Source organism: Macaca mulatta, chromosome 11, assembly GCF_049350105.2.
Source record: "Macaca mulatta isolate MMU2019108-1 chromosome 11, T2T-MMU8v2.0, whole genome shotgun sequence".
Classification (NCBI taxonomy): domain Eukaryota; kingdom Metazoa; phylum Chordata; class Mammalia; order Primates; family Cercopithecidae; genus Macaca; species Macaca mulatta.
In genome coordinates this window covers 10,420,494-10,438,346 of record NC_133416.1, presented here as the reverse complement: position 1 = coordinate 10,438,346, position 17,853 = coordinate 10,420,494, and the positions used below count along the sequence as shown (strand labels likewise).

Below are 17,853 nucleotides of genomic sequence, written 5' to 3'. Positions count from 1 at the left end.
TTGCGGTTCTTGCCATTACTTTCAATGGCAAAAACCGCAATTTTGCACCAACCTAATAAGTAAATAGTACAGTATATTAGACTATAATAAATGCTATGGTAAATAAACAGAGGTAAGGGAGATGAAGAATGTAGGGAGAAAGGGTTGGTAACTTTAGAGTTATCTGAGTAAGTATCATTAAGAAGCTCATGTTTGTGCAGAGATGGGAAATAGGTGAGAGACCAGGTCCTGCAGCTTTGTCAGGTAAGAATCATTCAGGTAAAGGAGATAAGAATCACCAGTACCTTGAGGTGGAAGCATGCCTGACATGGTTGAGAAACAACAGAGAAGCCAGCGTCCTGAGTGCAATGAGTAAAGATAAAGGAAGTAGGAGTTTAGCTCAAAGTTAAGAGGACCAGAATATGTAGCTTCTTACAGGTAATTACAAAGGTATTTCATTTTTGGGTGGTTTTGTTTTTACTCTGAGATACATGAGAAGTTGATGAGAATTTTCAGTAGAGAACCGACATGATTTTATTTAAATGTAATGGCCTCACTCTGATTTGTTTGAAAATAGACTGTAGAGGACAAGGGTGAAGGCTCAGACACTACTACAAAAATTATTGCTGTAATCCAGACATGTGAACATGGTGGCCCCTCAGCATGTCTCCTGGTGTGATCATTACTCATCTCGAATTTAACTTTTCAACTGAGGTTCAGCTAGCAGCTATTTCACTTTTTCTGTCTCTTGGAAAAGTGTGTATGTTTTCTGTTTATTCACATATATTTCCATATAAGCTGTGATATAAACGTATCTCAACACGTCAGGTACTCTTTGTCTTGCACAACCTAGAGCAATCTTACTTTACACCCTCACTTTCATGATAACTCACGTCATGGGTTAGGTTGCCTGGCCTGTCCTAGATTAGTACAGCTGGATCTTCAGCATCCAGTTATTTACCTTGATTACCATAATTTCTTGACTCATTCACTATATCCTGAGGACCTGGGAGGAATGAATCAAAACAAAACCAAAATTAAAATACTAGGTATCTCTTCCAAACTCCATCCTAAGCCTTAACTACTTAAAACAGTTAACCATACTCATGTTCTCAGCCTGATCTATCTCTTCCTTTTCTTTTATGTTTATTATACATTACATCATTTATTTATTTATGTATTTATTTTTAATTATACTTTAAGTTCTGGGATACATGTGCAGAATGTGCAGGTTTGTTACATAGGTATAATTGTGCCATGGTGGTTTGCTGCATCTATCTCTTCCCTTTCTACATTTTTTTAAATAATGAAAACACAAATTTGCATATTAAACAACAATAGTAAACCTCACAAAAATCTTTACCTTCTCTTAGGTGTTTTAAATTTTTTAGATCTCAAATTAATGCTTTAATATCAAAATATCTACTGTAAATATCCACTCCACCCATACCAAATTCATCATCATTTTTGGGGAGAGGGCAAATTGTGATAGGGATTGTGACACACAGGCACATAATTTAGGGGCCAGGGGTTTTTTAATAAGAGTTTTTTTTATTGAAATGAAATGCACATAACATAAAAACAGCCATTTTAAAGTGAGTAATTTAGTGACATTGGTACAATTTCTTTTCACATATTAATCAACATTAGAGGACTATAAATGCCTCACCAGTAATATAGAAATATCCATTGGAAATAAAAATAGCACCAGTGGGAAAGTATGAAAAAAAATAAGACAAATCAGCACATGAGGAAATATAGTTTCATTCCAATAATACCATTTTACAGTAATTAATGAAAAAAGTCAAAATTATAAAACAGTACATCACAAAACTAATAAAACATGTTTCATATTCCAAAATGTTAACACTTGTTCCAATGAGACTGGTTACTTTTTTATATTCATCATCAGATTTTATGTATTTCTATGTATTTTTGTATTTAAAAAGCAGAAAACTTTCCTATGAGAGCAGTTTCCCTACAATTACATATTATACAAGATTCTATTAGAGATACAGCAGACGTACTCTCTGGGTTATTTAACTGATAAAGAAAAAGCAGGAGTTCCTGCTTTTTAAAGATGATAATCATAATTATGATCAGATCGATGAAAATAATAAAATTGCTCTGATTGTGGTGAAGATTTTTTCCCATTTCTTCATTTAGCTATTCAGAAATATATTTCACCCTCAGTTCATATCTGATATACTGCTAGAAGTTGAGGGTCAAATCATGGCAACACACCATGCGCGTCAATGGCATTGTTGAGCACAAAAACAACTCGGATGGAGCCAGAAATTAAGACTTGCTTATGGTTTACCCCAGGTAAATGCCAAGTCAATGGCAGAATGAAAATTCAAGCTTGGTGCCAGGTGTGGTGGCTCATGTCTGTAATCCCAGCACTTTGGAAGGCCAAGGTGGGCAGATCACTTGAGCCCAGGAGTTCAAGACCAGCTTGGTCAACATGGCAAAATCCAGTCTCTACAAAAACACACCAAAAATTAGCCTGGTATGGTGACATGCACCTGTAGTCCCAGCTACTTGGGGGGGCTGAGGCAAGAGATGGCTGCAGTGAGCCGAGATTGTGCCACCGCACTCCAGCCTGGGTGACAAAGTGAGACCCTATCTCAAAAAAAAAAAAAATTCAAGCTTAGCTCCCCTGATTCCATGTCTAGGGATTTAGCACGTAGAACAATAACACTGGCCTACCTGTAGGTCGACAAATACAGAAATCACAGCCTCTCCCTTCAATTTCTTGGTTAAGATTACAGTTTGCCAAGCTCACTAAACATTTTCTGCATTTATTTTGACCTCAGCTGTTACTCTTCTCTGTTCCTTTTTCTGTCCACCTTACTAGCTCACATATTTCTCTTTCCTCCTCCACCCTTCCCCTTACATTGAAAACTTCTTCTCACAAATACTATATGAAGGCACACTACACAGCTGGTCATAAATGACTGACACATGAATCCATACACAATTTGGAGATGGGTTTTCTTGGGTAGCTGTGGTTCTGATCTGAAATCTGTTAAAATAGAATACAGTGAGGTAATTAGAACAAATGTTAAAGAATACTGTCTACAGGACGCTCAAATAAATTAGTAAGGATATCGGTGAAAAGATTTTTGAAGTGTTTCTATTATTGGAAAAGGAAGCTTAAATCTAAATTGTTGTGAATCTCAAGTGGTTAAATGAATAGTCTACATTATTAAGGCAGAAAAATAACTTAATTTTTTCAAGAAATACTACTAGCTGCATAAACTTAAAAAAAGTTCCTGACAAAGAAGGAAAATTAATATTCTATAAAAAGTTCTTTATATATCTTTCAGCCTATTACTTAAATGTTTCTTTATCAAACAACAGTTTAATAAATTATTACTGGATATACTTAATGAATAGACCAAGCAGAAGCATTAATGCTGAAAGGGATCTAGAACTGAAAAAGAATCAGAGATGCCCAGGCCATTTAAAGGCAGCGCAAACAACTCTGCATATTTTAATGTATCCTGGAAGGAGAATTACATTACAATACAATGCTTGATAGTTATGGAAATCAACACTGGTAAATAGAAGTATGGTCCTGTTCAATTTAGTCTTCAGTCTCCTGAAGCAGCAGTGTTAATTAGTCAAGCTCAAAGGGCATCACTGAGCCTCAGTGCAAAAGCTATGACTTGGCACTCTTCGTCCTGGGTATCTATCTCTCCTTCTTGACCCTGAGGTTGGAAGATTGAGAAAACTTTGCTTTAGAGATGACTAAGACTAAGATTAACTACTTAGATTCAGACCTCAGGGAGAACTCTGACCAGCATTATTCCTTCAAAATTTTCCTTGATCTCTAAGTGTTTTGGGGGCATAGACACAGCTAGATTAAATAAATGCCACCCAGAAAATCAAAGACTAGTAACATAAACATATCAAAATGTTAACTTGGGCCTGCTTGTGATTACAGAAAGAGTCCTCTAGCCATACATTTAAAATAGCAAAAGAAAATTCAAGACAAACAAGTGCTATAAAAAAGTAGAAAATACATTTGGCTGATTGTTAATAAATTCACTGTACATAGCCTAGTAGAAGTAAAACAGTTAAGTGATTATACTCAGCTGTTTGTACTGTTCACACTATTGGGTGAACAGACCTGGTGGTGAGAACAGAGGCAAATGAAAAAACACTTCAAATTAATTCTGCAAAGATTTTAAGATACAATGTTAACAACCCTATAAAAAGCAATCTGACATAAAAGAAAACTAATCAACACAAAACAAAAATAGGAAAAAAAAAACAGAAACAGATACATATAGGAAATTGGAATTATTAGACACAAGCTAAAACAACTATGGTTAGTGTATTCTGAAAGTTAAAAGATAATACTAAGAATGTTGGAAGAAAAAATAGAAGTATAAGTGTTGAAATAATAGATTTGAGAAAGAACCGAACTAAAATTATAAAACTGAAAATGTCACCAAACAAAATAAAAAACTTAATAGAGGCATTTAACAGTAGATTAGCCACAGATGAGAAAAAATAGATGAACTGGAAGATATGTGAAAGGTAATTACATAGATTGGAGCAAAAAGCTAAAACAGAATGAAAACACAGGAAAAAGCAAAAGAAACATATAGGATGGTGTCAACGGGTCTGTAATGAATGTAACTGAGATTCCAGGAGAAGGGAAAAAAGATGGGTCAAAGCAAAATATGAAGCAAGTATGGTTGAGAATTTTTCAGTAACATGTATTACCTTCAAACAGATGACCTCTCAAAAACAACAATAAAAAATAGAAAACAGTGGAATAATATATTTGAGTGGCTGAGAGAAGAAACAACCAACCTCTAATCCTATACTTATTGGAAATATCAGCCTTAAGAAAAAATACCTGAAATGTGCAGTTGGAAAGGAAGAAAGAAATAAATAAAATCATAAATATGTGGGCAAATTGAAATGAATACTAGTGCATAAATCTGCTGTGCACCACCATTTCTAATTTGTGTGTGTGTGTGTTTTTTTTTTTTTTTTTTTTTTTTTTTTTGTAGAGATGCTGTTTCACCATTTTGGTCAAGCTGGTATCGAACTCCTGACCTCAAGTGATCCGCCCACCTCGGCCTCCCAGAGTGCTGGGATTATAGGCGTGAATCACTGTGCCCGGCCCAAGGGCTATTTTTGTTTGTTTGTTTTAGACTGAGTCTGGCTCAGTCACCCAGGCTGGAGTGCAGTGGCGCGATCTCGGTTCACTGCAACCTCCCGGGTTGAAGCAATTCTGGTGCCTCAACCTCTGAGTAGCTGGGATTACACGCGCAGGCCACCACACCTAGCTGGAGGCGTAGCTGTAGTCCCAGCTACTCTGGAGGCTGAGGTGGGAGAATCACTTGAACCCAGGAGGCAGAGGTTGCAGAGAGCCAAGATTGCGCCACTGCACTCCAGCCTGGGAGATAAAATAAAAATAAATAAATAAAAATAAATACATTAATATAATAGCATATAAATGGAGGAGGGAGTCAACAGAGTAAAGGAATGCTCTATGATTTTTATATTGGTCAGGAAGTACATAAAAATGTCAGTTAATATTAGTCTTTGATGAGTGAAGTATACATGTGTAATTCCTAGGAAAACTACTAAAAGATTAGAAAAAGAGATGTAAAAGACACGAAAGAGCACATTACAAATGAAAAGAAAAAAAAATAAGAAAAAGTGTTAAATCAGTCCAAAAAGGAGGAAAGAAAGGGAAAAAAAGTAACAATTCTACATCTTTATGTGCCTGATAACACAGCTTCAACACATCGAATCAAATGTTTACAGAACTATAAGTAGAATCGCAGCGGAAGATTTCAACACAATTCTTTTCATATGGAAAGAGGAAGAAGCACATAAAAATCAGAGAACTGCAAGCACGTGGAGCATGTTCTCTGATCACAGTGGAACTAAGCCTGAAACCTAAAACAAAGAGATAACTAGAAACACATATGTTTGTAAATTAAGAAATACATTTCTAAATAACTCCGGGGTCAAAGAGCAACTCATAGTGGAAATCAGAAAGTATTTTGAACTGAATGACAATGAAAATACATTAAAATTATAGCCTTTAAATCTACATACTTGAGATAAAGGAAGGCTTAAATTCATGAGTCAAGCACCCAATACAAGAAGTTTGAGATGGAATAGCAAATTTAAAACAAATAAATTAGGTCAGGAGATTGACACCATCCTGGCTAACACGGTGAAACCCCGTCTCTACTAAAAATACAAAAAATTAGCCAGGCGTGGTGGTGGGAGCCTGTAGTCTCAGCTACTTGGGAGGCTGAGGCAGGAGAATGGCATGAATCCAGGAGGCAGAGCCGGCAGTTAGCTGAGATCGCCACTGCACTCCAGCCTGGGCAATAGAGCAAGACTCTGTCTCAAAAAAATAAAATAAAATAAAAATAAATTAGATGGAAGGAAGTAATACAGACTAGAATCAAAGTTAATGAAAGAAATAATAAAAAGAGGCAGAGTCAACAAAGTCAAAAGTTATTTTCTTTGAAAAACTAAATCAAACCATACTCCTACTGAGATGAAAAAACACACACAGGTGTGCACACACACATACTAATAATAAGAACTTAAAAGGGACATATTTCATATTCTGCAGATATTAAAAAGCAAATGAATGACAACTGCAGTGACAAAGACCAACACATAATAAGGAATAATGTATAATCGTGCGAATGTGAAATACGTTTAAAATATCTTTTTAAAATGCAAAATGTGAAAATGTGGTTGCTTTTTAACTTAATAATATCGCTCATTAACTATGTACAAGACACTGTGCTAAATTATTTTACTTTTATACCCATCTCACAATTCGAAGAGGAAAGTACTCTTTCTTTCTTTCTTTTTTTTTTTTGAGTTGGAGTCTCACTGGAGTCTCACTCTGTCATCCAGACTGGAGTGCAATGGTGCAATCTCAGCTCACTGCAACCTCCATCTCCCAGGTCAAAGCATTTCTCCTGCCTCGGCCTCCCGAGTAGCTGGGATTTCTGGCAAATGCCACCACACCTGGCTCATTTTTAGTGAAGATGGGGTTTCACCATGTTGGTCAGGCTGGTCTCAAACTCCTGACCTCAAGTGATCCACCCACCTGGGCCTCCCAAAGTGCTGGGATTACAGGTGTGAGCCACCGCACCTGGCCAAGAGTAACTTTCTATTCTTGTTTATGGAAAATGAAACTCATAGAGGAAAAGTGACTTATCCCCAATGTCACACGATCAGTGAGTGGGGTAATCATTAACCCAAACTGAGGTCTGGCTTCAAAGCCCATGTTCTTAACCAGGGGGTTACACTGACTGACAGTGACTGCTCCTTGCCTGGACAACTTCAAACATGTTGGATGCCTCCCTGGTAAGAAAACTAGAAAAACAGCTGTGTTGATGCTGCTAGATGGCCTCGCTCCTTTTCACTCTAAGGTTCTCCTCATCTTTCTCCTTTTGTTGTAGCTCACTCTTTCTCTTCTTGTATATCTTTCTCTCTCTCTTTCTCATATATGGTCAGCAAATCAGGTTCTTAGATGCTTGACAGAGGTTTTCATAGATGAGGTGGAAACTTCTCTGAGAAAGAGGATGAAGCATTGTCTCTCCAAACACTTACAGGTTAGAAGAGAATGTTGATCCATCCTCCCAGAGCCATGGTACCTCAGTCTGGGGCCGAGAAAGGCCTATCCAAAATGAATTATCAGGTTGGGAAGACACTTGTTTTACTATAAATCCCTGTAACAAAACATATACAAATATATAACAGAGAGAGAGAGAGAGAGACACCATTATCATGGACACTGAGAAAAAGACAACTGATCGAATCACTTTGGTAAAGAATGCATGCCTAACCTGGCATCAACCTGTCATTGAATGTCTCAAAAGGCCTACCTTATTTATTTAAAGTAATTATCATTTAATTTTCCGAAAGAATAGATTTATAATGTGAAGATTGTACTGCCTCCATTCAACCTATCTGACAAAATCCCAGATGACAGGCCCCCTAGGCAGTTTTCATGGGTGATTAGCCATTGTCTTCTCCAATTGAAGAAATAAATTGATGCTACTTTTGTTAAGAAATATTTCTCAGAGTTAGATAAAAACTTAAAAATGATTTAGTCCAACTGCATATTTTATTAATAAGTAATCTGAGATTCAGCGAAGATATCTGAATTGTTTACAAATCTATAACAATTTATTTTCAATTATAGGCTGGCCTAAAAGTCAGATAGACTTGTAACCCAATACTCTTTCTTTGCCATACATGTAGTTCCATTAACTTTAAAAAAATTATTACTACTGAGTAAGGCATTACAGAAACAAAAACAAAATTAGAATAGTGAGAGTAGATGTAGAAGTTAAAGACTGGTTTAGATTTATAATGTAGAATGTTTCCTATAAACCCCTTCTCGTACCTCATCTAAGCTCTACCCTTCATTCAAGTGCCACTTTTTCTGAAAACTTCTTAGGAACACGGGGATCTCTTTAAACTCCTATAGCATTTATTGCCAATGCCAGATATTTAACTTTTAATAGCTGCTGAGTTGCATTTTTTTTTACTTAGAAGATTATATGTGTCCTGTGATAGCAGGGTTATTTTTTAACCCTCTTTGCCTTTCCCAGTATCTTGCAAAGAGTAAATAATTTCTAAACATATATTATCATTGTTGCCATTTTCTTGATAATTATGATGACAAGGAGGAGAATTTTCTACTTTACTCCACCAAATTTAACAATTGAAATACAAACGCACAAAAACGGGTAATGGCCTGATTATTGCAGTCATGCATACATGGAGTGTGTTTGAAAGGATTTGTTTCAAGGTGAAATACAGTTTTTTTTTTAATTAGTTAAAAATAAATAAATAAAATTAGTTAAAAATAAAAGTATATATTATGCACTTTATGTGCTTAAGGCATGCTATGATTATAATTATAGAGATATTAAAAATGACTTTTGGCCAAGTGTGGTGGCCTCCACCTGTAATCCCAACACTTTGGGAGATCAAGATGGACAGATCGCTTGTGCCCAGGAGTTTGACACGAGCCTAGACAATATGGAGAAACTCCATCTCTACGAAAAATACCAAAAAAAAAAAAAAATTGGATGAGCATGGTGGTGCCCCCTCTAGTCCTAACTACTCAGGAGGCTGAGGTGGGAGGATCCCTTGAGCCTGGGATGTCGAGGCTTCATTGCACTCCAGCTTGGGCAACAGTGTGAGACTCTGCCTCAAAAAAAAAAAAAAAGACTTCATTTTAGGAAAAATTGTTATTACCTGGAATCTCCCTCTATTTTCCTTCTGGATACAGACCACAGATAATTACAACAGAAGTTTACACTTACCAATTCCTTTGAGCTGTCTATCTTTATGAGATTAGAGCCCAGTTGCGAGCATTGTCTTTTACTTCGATCCCAGGAATTTAGTGACGGGCTGAATAGGTAACAGCTCTTCTCATATATAATCCAATTAGGAGGACAAGGGCTGGAAAGAACCCCTGGAAATAAAAGATTAGTACCATGAGGTTCATAGCACACCAATTCACTCTTTTAGTATGAACAACATTCATCTTAAGGACACTTATGAAAAAACCAATGAGTTGCCATTATTATATTTCATTTTCAATTCAAACTACAGTGATATGATTTTACAGATGAGAATACATTCAAATCTTCCTATTCATTTAGAATTTAAAAATGAATTAGCTATAAATAGTATTTTAGGCAGCCAACTATCCTTTTTTTCTTGATTTGTCTTCTATTCCTTCTAATTTAGCTCAAAACTACCTTTCTCCTTAATAACTCCTTAAAATAATTCCACTCACAATCAATCATTGAGGTACACAGCAATTTCATTTGCTACTTAACTTATTTTATGATGTAAGATCTACTTCAGAATGTGACTTTCCAAATGAAAAAAGTATAGGTCAGTTATTCATATTACATACTCTCTCTCTTATATGTTATTAGCTACTTAATAAAAATAGTGAGGAGGTATGGGACCAGAGATGAAAAACTGAAGTGAAAACATTAAGTCATAGTCAATTATGATGCAATTAGAAGTAAAGGTCAAGTGTATATAGAATTGTAATTAAGTAAATGAAATTGTATGATTAAACAAATTTGATGAGTTTTCAGGAACATGTGTATTAGGTCTACCTCTTTTGTATATTTTTAATATAGCTTCTTTATTCTTGGCAACATTTTCCCTTCTTTCCTTTCTCCCTGTCATTCTTCCTTTCTAATGTCATATTTTCTATTCTAACTGTATCGCATTAAAAATCTCAATTCTGTAAGGGGAGAGAACACTTTTCTTTTATTTGTATCAAATTATATGATCTCCTGTAGATCTAAGCACATAGCCAGTGATAAATCGGTTACTGATTTTAAAAATTAATAAAGTCCAATTTAGAACCGTTCAGCCAAGTGCATAGAGTACTTATAATTTCACCTTATTGTATATATGACAGGGATATATTACACTAAGTTAATACTAATATGTGTGCTTGCCTTAAATGTACAATCATTGAATCTAAGCATATTTTCCTTATACCCCTGCCCCAGGCCTCAGCACCAACAATTAACCCTCTTGAATCAAGATTCCATCCTTTAACTATGCCCTTGCCTGTGGTTTTGACAGCTTTGGTAGGAGTCACACTCTCTTCTAAAGGTGATTGTGTGGGTTGACTGTGGTTCTCTTTATTTCTTGATGGAAAGTAGCCATTCTCCAATGAGTTTCTTCCTGAATTGGGTCTCCAAATAGCTTCATATCCCAACAATAACAGTGACAGAAAAAAAGTCATTCTTCTGTGTTTGAAAATGAAAATCCCGAAACCCATATGTTATTGGAATAAAAGAATACATTATTGATTAATGATAAATAGATGATATATTGCTGTGGAGAAGTAAAGATGATTGATAGGATAGATGAAAAGAAATAAATAACTTTCATAACGGAGGTATAGTTAAAAAGAAATAAGAATGTAGAGAAGAAGAAATAGAACGAGGGAGGCAGCAAGAGGCAAATGTCATAGAGTTAACTGGACCCATGGCAGATTTGAAATAGCAACATCTTTCACCTTTCTTCTATTACTTAAAAATGAGAGGTCCTTGAGAAACTGCCCAGTACCTATAACATAGAATGCACTTGACTAAGTGCATCTGACTAATTAAGGAATGTCATGAAGACTCTCTGAAGGTGTTTAACAACAGATTGCATGTGATATAAAATCTAAAAAACAATTCATCCATTACAAAATACCGACTTAAGACCAAGTGCCTCAGGAAATTTCTGGTCTATGCAAAGGTGTTTATATTAAAGATCAGAAATAAGTTCCCTAAATAGTATGACTCATAAAAACAGCTTAATGTCTATTTAGTGAATTTATTTCATTAGGAAGACAGCACCATATTGTACTTTCTTCTTCAGCTCCATGTGTTTCCTTCCATTAATTTATTATCCTTTGGATTCTACAGCTTTGAAACCAGCTATGCAAGGGAGGTAGGAGAGCAATGTAGTTAAGAGTATGAGTTTTTTAGACAGATCGCCTAAATTTCTAATCATGGTCCCACCACTAACTAGTTTATAACCCTGGAAAGGAAAAATAACCTCTCAGTCTCTCACACCCTTTATAAGTGAAATGGGCATTAACAGCTCCAACCCAATACAGACAAAACCAGATTACATACAAATTAAAGTAGATTATGCATGTCAAGCCCTTAAAAGAGTGCCTGGCACATAATAATTGCTTACTAAATTGTCTGTTGTTGTTATTGTTGTTGTTGATCTTCTCCACCAAATACTCACCCATGGTACCCAGGACCACAGCTATCACCAGTATCACCAAGCATAGGATTCCCAAAATCACAGCAATGAGGCGCCAAGGAGGAGATGCAACACAAGATCCTGAGGAGCCAGAGGGGGCAGAAATGGAATAAAGAAAGAGAATGACAGAAGGTGGGGCACTTCAGTTCTACAGTTCATCAAAAATCTGGCCTTGCACAGTGGCTCACACCTGTAATCCCAGAAGGGAGACAGAGGTAGGAGGATTGCTTGAGGCCAGAAGCTCAAGACCAGCCTGGGCAACACAGGGAGACTCTGTCCCCACCAAAGGAAAAAAAAGAAGAAAGAAAAAATTTAACTAGCTGGGCATGGTGGTGAGCTCCTGTAGTCCCAACTACTCTGGAGGCTGTGGCAGGAGGATCGCTTGAGCCCAGGAATTCCAGAGCAGCATGGGCAACAGAGTGATACCCTGTTAAAAAAAAAAAAACAGAACACAAAACAACAATAACAAAAAATACTGGCAAATTTTAAAGTGAATTATTAATCACTGCCTAGGTTACCTAGTCATCAAGGATTCGCTGTGTTTTTCTCCACTAGTAAGAATACCTCTTCTTCAATTATAATTTCAGCACATTGCCTTGATATCTGTATGCTCCTAATTTCAGCTCCACATTGATATCTACAGGTCACGACATTAGTAGGATCCCTGAAATCCCACTGATTCTTAGAGGAAATAGCTTAATGTTGGGAAGAGAGCAATGATTACTAAGGGTAATTTTCCCTTTTCATATGTTTGTTGCATGACCCAGGGCAAATTACTCCCTTTGTTGTTTTTTATTCCTCTTTATGAAACTGGGGTAATAATATCTCAAAGGATTATTGTGGGAATTAAATGAGCTAACACGTATAAAAGCACCTCGTTTAGCCACTGCTAGCACATTATAGGTGTGTTGTTACAGGATACCGTTTGCCTATACATATGCATAAACATGCACATGTCTCCCTACCTCTTGCCTCACCCACTTTTTCCACCCTTCCTCAATAGGTTGCCCAAGAAAAGAATTACATCAGTACTGAGAGGAAAATATTTGTGCAATGTGAAGAATCAGAAAGCAGAAGAAAGCAAACTCTGGTGTCAAAACCAACAAATGATCTATCTCTCTCTCAAAGAAAATAGGGAACTAATTTTGTATTAACATTGCCATAACCAGAATGTATTTCTGCTTTCCAGTGAGACTAAGCTGTCAGGACATTTCATAGAAGTGTCACATAGAGTAGGCGAAATCACCCACTCTGTGAATACAGAGATCCTCCAAAGCCCTTCTATTTCATTTCGTTTACTTTTTGTTTAAGACTCATGTCCTGCCAATGGGATGTTTTTATCCACCATATATTAATATATTTTCCTTCACTGGTATACCAATAATTGTTTTTTGTTTAAAAACAATTTAATCTCTTACCACAAAAAAACATGTTGTTCATATATATACTTCTTTAAGTTTCCTGGCCTCCATTCAATAATCTAGCCTTTCTATCAAACAAGCAACAAGTCACTCATATGGAAATCCTTTATCTTTGTGTATTATCCCACTTATTACCGATTCCTCACTGATGAAATGTCTATATCTATATAAAATAGAAATTGTATTTTCTGCCATCAGACATAATTAATTTAAATACTAATAATTAGTCACTGAATAATTTTCATGAAAAAAAGTTTAGGGTGCATTCAAATTATCTTCATTGACATCTGAAGCCCTTTAAAAGTATATCCATAAAAATGTACACATCACAAGCCTCTCAAATTTTCTCCCCTTATATCTTTTTGTTTTGTTTTGTTGTTTGTTTGTTTGTTTTTATTTTTTTCAGAGATGGAGTCTTGCTCTGTTACCCAGGCTGGAGTGCAGGGGCGTGATCTCGGCTCACTGCAACCTCCACCTCCTGAGTCCAGATGATTCTCCTGCCTCAACCTCCCAAGTAGCTGGGACTGCAGGCGTGTGCCACCATGCCTGGGTAATTTTTGTGTTTTCAGTAGAGACGGGGTTTCACCACATTAGCCAAGCTGGCCTCAAACTCCTGACCTCAGTCAATCCACCCGTCTTGGCCTCCCAAAGTGCTGGGATTATAGGCGTGAGCCACTGTGCCCAGCCTCCCCTTGGATCTTTTCAAATGGGAGCGCTAAAGGCATACATTAGAAAAAATATATATATATACCTTTCTCTGAAACAACAGCTATCCTGGTATTGCTTCGAGAGTCGAAGTGTAATTGAGTATATCCATCTTCATCCAAATTTTCTAAATCAGGATGATAGTCCATTGTTCTTGAGAGCCCATGAATAGACATAGCATTTGGGAGCTCTGTTCTTTCTGCTCCTGAGATGACTGCCTGTGGAGGAAAGAGAATCTCTGAGTCAAATCATGTGGGATAGGTACTTACTGGGGTTTAACAAATTAAGCTTAAGTAGTTCAGCCAGATATTCAAGAGCAGGAAATGAAACTATGCTGTGGTAATTTTCCATTTGTACCTTTAGATCCTGTTTCTGAGACTGCTGACTCAGGAAAACTGAAAGGTAGCATAGCAGATAAGTCTTTGTTTCAGACCAAATGTAAGAAAAAATGCATAAATTAATGTCTTATGCTGCCTTCATTACTCTCACAACTAAATCTGACATTAATTAATTTAACCTATGCAAACTATTACAGTTTTGGTGCTCTAAGTTTACCATAACTTTGTTGTAACTTTGTTCATGTATGTATTCATGTATTTTTTAAATTACATAAACAGGTACTGAATATCCACCTTTTCAATTGGCGGGAGCTTAGAATACAAGGAAAAATGATACCTAAGAAGAAAGACATCGCCTAATAGAGGAAATATATAGACAGGTAAATGAGGGATGGCATGAGGAGGTGCATTGTTGTAACAACAGACAGAGAGACAGAGAAAACAAATCTCTTTGAGAATTATCAGATATTAATAACACAAAATAACAATTATTTATTGAACAATTACTATGAGTTAGGAACCACATGTTGCATATGTTTTCTTGTTCAATCTCACTTTTCCAAGTCTGTATAGTAGGCATTATTATTTCTATTTTCAAACGAAAAAATGAGACAGAAAATTTAGTCTCTTTCTCAGGTTTAAGAAGCTAATTTTAAAAATTTAGAGCAAGGAATCAAATCAAAGCTGACTCTTGCTGCAAAACTCATGATCTTTTCTGTTATGCTACACTGCCTCTTTCATCATTCCATACACTTATATTGCAAGGAACAGCTTATGGAAGGTGTTGGGACTGAAATATTATGCCAGATATTTGATTATTTTTCCCTCTCTTCCAGTTTCCATAGTAATGATCAAATCAAAGAAATATAGAAAACACCTAACATTGCTGGAAACTGAAGAGGTGTTCAACTCATTTACCAGATCTTGAAGCCAGTAGAGTGCAGGAGACATCTGTGTGTTGTCAAAGATCAACAAATCTGGATACTAGTTAATGTGGTGAGGACAGGTTTTATTCGGTAATACTATTGCAATAGGCAACAGCTGCACTGTTTCCTGTTGAACTGAACTCAACTTCCCCAAAAGTAAAGCCGATGACATTTTAAAGTGGAGTGTGCTAAGGAAAAGATACCGAGTGATGTTAAGGAAGGTTAATGTGACTAGACCCTCTGGATTTGTTAATTGGCCCTTATCCAGAGGGAAGAGAAACTTCGCCTCTCTATATGACAGAAGGACATGGTGATATAGTTGAAGTGAAGCACCCAGCTCAGTTGGTCCTTATGCTCCATATGAAAGAAAGAGCAAGATTTATCTCCCTGAATGTTTGCATTTCAAAGAAACAGCTCCCAAGTCCTTGAAGAAAGAGTTCTGTGTGGTAGATTTGCTTCTCAAAGGGCAGAGAAAGAATTTAACGGTAAGATTTCTTTTTCTTTTTCTTTTTTAGATGAAGTTTTGCTGTTGTTGCCCAGGCTGGTGTGCAAATGGCATGATCTTGGCTCACCGCAACCTCCGCCTCCTGGGTTCAAGCGATTCTCCTGCCTCAGCCTCCTGAGTAGCTGGGATTACATGCACCAACACGTCTGGCTAATTTTGTATTTTTAGTAGAGATGGTATTTCTCCATGTTGATCAGGCTACTCTTGAACTCCCGACCTCAGGTGATCCTCCCGCCTTGGCCTCCCAAAGTGCTGGGATTACAGGCGTGAGCCACCGCACCTGGTCTAACTGTAAGATTTCTAAAGTAACTGCTCTAAAAGGAATTCGGGAGCCTATCTGTTACCAAGTTTTGACTGGAACAAAAAGTAAATTCTCCTAGCAGCATTGGGCTTCCTTAGCTGGCATTTTAAGTAGAGCTGAGTCATCGTATGGACCTTGCCGTAAGCTGCTAGAAGGCATGCTAGAGTTTGCCAAGTCTCTAGTGCAGAGATTTGGGAGGAGTTGTTATATGATGAGGGTTCTGCAGTTCTCACGGTCTAACACCTATCAAAATGGAAGAGAGCTCAAGGAGAGTACATAAATGAGCTTCCCGCCTTACTTAAGCTGCCACGAAAGTTTTACTAAGTTTTTGTAGACATGTTGCAAAGTGGTAATGTGGATCTTAACCTCAACATTCATCAGTCTTTCAGTTCTATAATGCAGTGGTTGGAAGGCAACGTAGGAGTTTCAGGACACGCAGCCCCAAAATATGGATTCTTGGCATTTGAGAAAACAGCAGGATCAGGAAGTTCACTCTCACACCTTTCTGCATCTTTCTGCCCTGAAGCAGATCATAAGACCCTTATTCTAGAAGTATCCTTTCCCAGAGGAAAGAAACATCCTTATCTTTGAAGACACAGAGATGCCAAGAAGAATCTGAACAAATTAGCCTTGCTAAGTTCCCTCCGGTTTATTACCATTAGATCACACTCCCCTTGTCCAATGTAGGGGAGAAAAAGTAATATCTTTTCCTTGCCCATCACCAGGTTCATGACTGAGACGCCTACAGCAAAAGACAGATGAACAAAACAAAAGCATATAAATGTTTTATGACAAGAAAACCTTCTGAAATGAAGACACAGGACAAACTGAATATTTCTATGGACAGTTATGCAGAAGTATGATTGGAGAACAAAAGGGTATAATCTAATGGTAATAAGCTGAGTAGAATTTAACAAGGTCTGTTTGTTCAGGTAACTTCTATTAAATAAATTTGGATGCTATTCTCTTGTTAATCTATGTTTTATTATAGGTGCCATGAACCTAGCAATAAGTGAGGAAAAGGAATCTTTCACCTCTACAAAGGGATACCATGGAATTTCTCAAACAGTGAATAAATTGTCTCCAGGAAGAAGGGTCAGCCTCCTAAATAGAAATAGAGAAATAGAGAAATGGAGAAATGGAGAACAATAACAAGGGGAGTACCTTGCAGTCAGTAATAAGAAGCTGTCTTGGCCGGGCGCGGTGGCTCAAGCCTGTAATCCCAGCACTTTGGGAGGCCGAGACGGGCGGATCACGAGGTCAGGAGATCGAGACCATCCTGGCTAACACAATGAAACCCCGTCTCTACTAAAAATACAAAAAAATTAGCCGGGCGAGGTGGCGGGCGCCTGTAGTCCCAGCTACTCGGGAGGCTGAGGCAGGAGAATGGTGTAAACCTGGGAGGCGGAGCTTGCAGTGAGCCGAGATAGCGCCACTGCACTCCAGCCTGGGCGACAGAGCGAGACTCCGTCTCAAAAAAAAAAAAAAAAAAAAAAAAAAAAAGAAGCTGTCTTTACTATCAAATCAGGCCTCCAATGGGAGTCTTTCCCTGTAGTGACTTTAACTGTCTCCCCCTATTTAATCACAATCCTATGAAAACAGTTAACTCTCTAAGTGGTCAAAGAAATTTTTCAATAACATAAACTTTAGTCTAATTCTCATTTTTCTCCTTTTTTGTCTCTTTGTCTAAAACAAAGCAATTAAACGTTAATTACACAAATCATTGACAAACTAGAAAAACGATGCCCTTCATATGTCAAGACAGTGGGAGAGATAGTCTGTGTATTCAGAGAAAAATACCCCTCATTAAATGTTAATGCAAGAAACAGGTAGAAGGCCGAGCATGGTGACTCAG

General features: G+C 37.1%; 1 protein-coding gene across 5 annotated transcripts; it reads right to left on the bottom strand.

The window, feature by feature from the left end:
* Positions 1 to 870: 870 nt before the first annotated feature.
* CLEC7A (C-type lectin domain containing 7A) lies at positions 871 to 14,253 on the bottom strand. 5 transcript variants are annotated; one of them, XM_077952286.1, is made up of 6 exons: positions 13,975 to 14,253; positions 11,785 to 11,883; positions 10,603 to 10,740; positions 9,324 to 9,475; positions 7,597 to 7,715; positions 871 to 985 (listed from the first exon to the last, which is right to left on the bottom strand). In XM_077952286.1, the coding sequence occupies exons 1-6, from the start codon at positions 14,102 to 14,104 to the stop codon at positions 964 to 966; spliced, it is 660 nt and encodes a 219-aa protein (XP_077808412.1). In that variant the 5' UTR covers positions 14,105 to 14,253; the 3' UTR covers positions 871 to 963.
* Between the last annotated feature and the right edge of the window lie 3,600 nt (positions 14,254 to 17,853).

What these genes read in the sequence shown, in the direction of transcription:
- CLEC7A (XM_077952286.1), bottom strand. Translation starts at nt 14,104, where the DNA reads ATGTCTATTCATGGGCTCTCAAGAACAATGGACTATCATCCTGATTTA. An exon ending in AGCTGTTGTTTCAGAGAAAG is followed by an intron (nt 11,884 to 13,974) that starts GTATATATATAT and finishes CTGGCTCCTCAG; the next exon opens with GATCTTGTGTTGCATCTCCT. An exon ending in CAAAGCTGTCAAAACCACAG is followed by an intron (nt 9,476 to 10,602) that starts GCAAGGGCATAG and finishes TTTTATTTCCAG; the next exon opens with GGGTTCTTTCCAGCCCTTGT.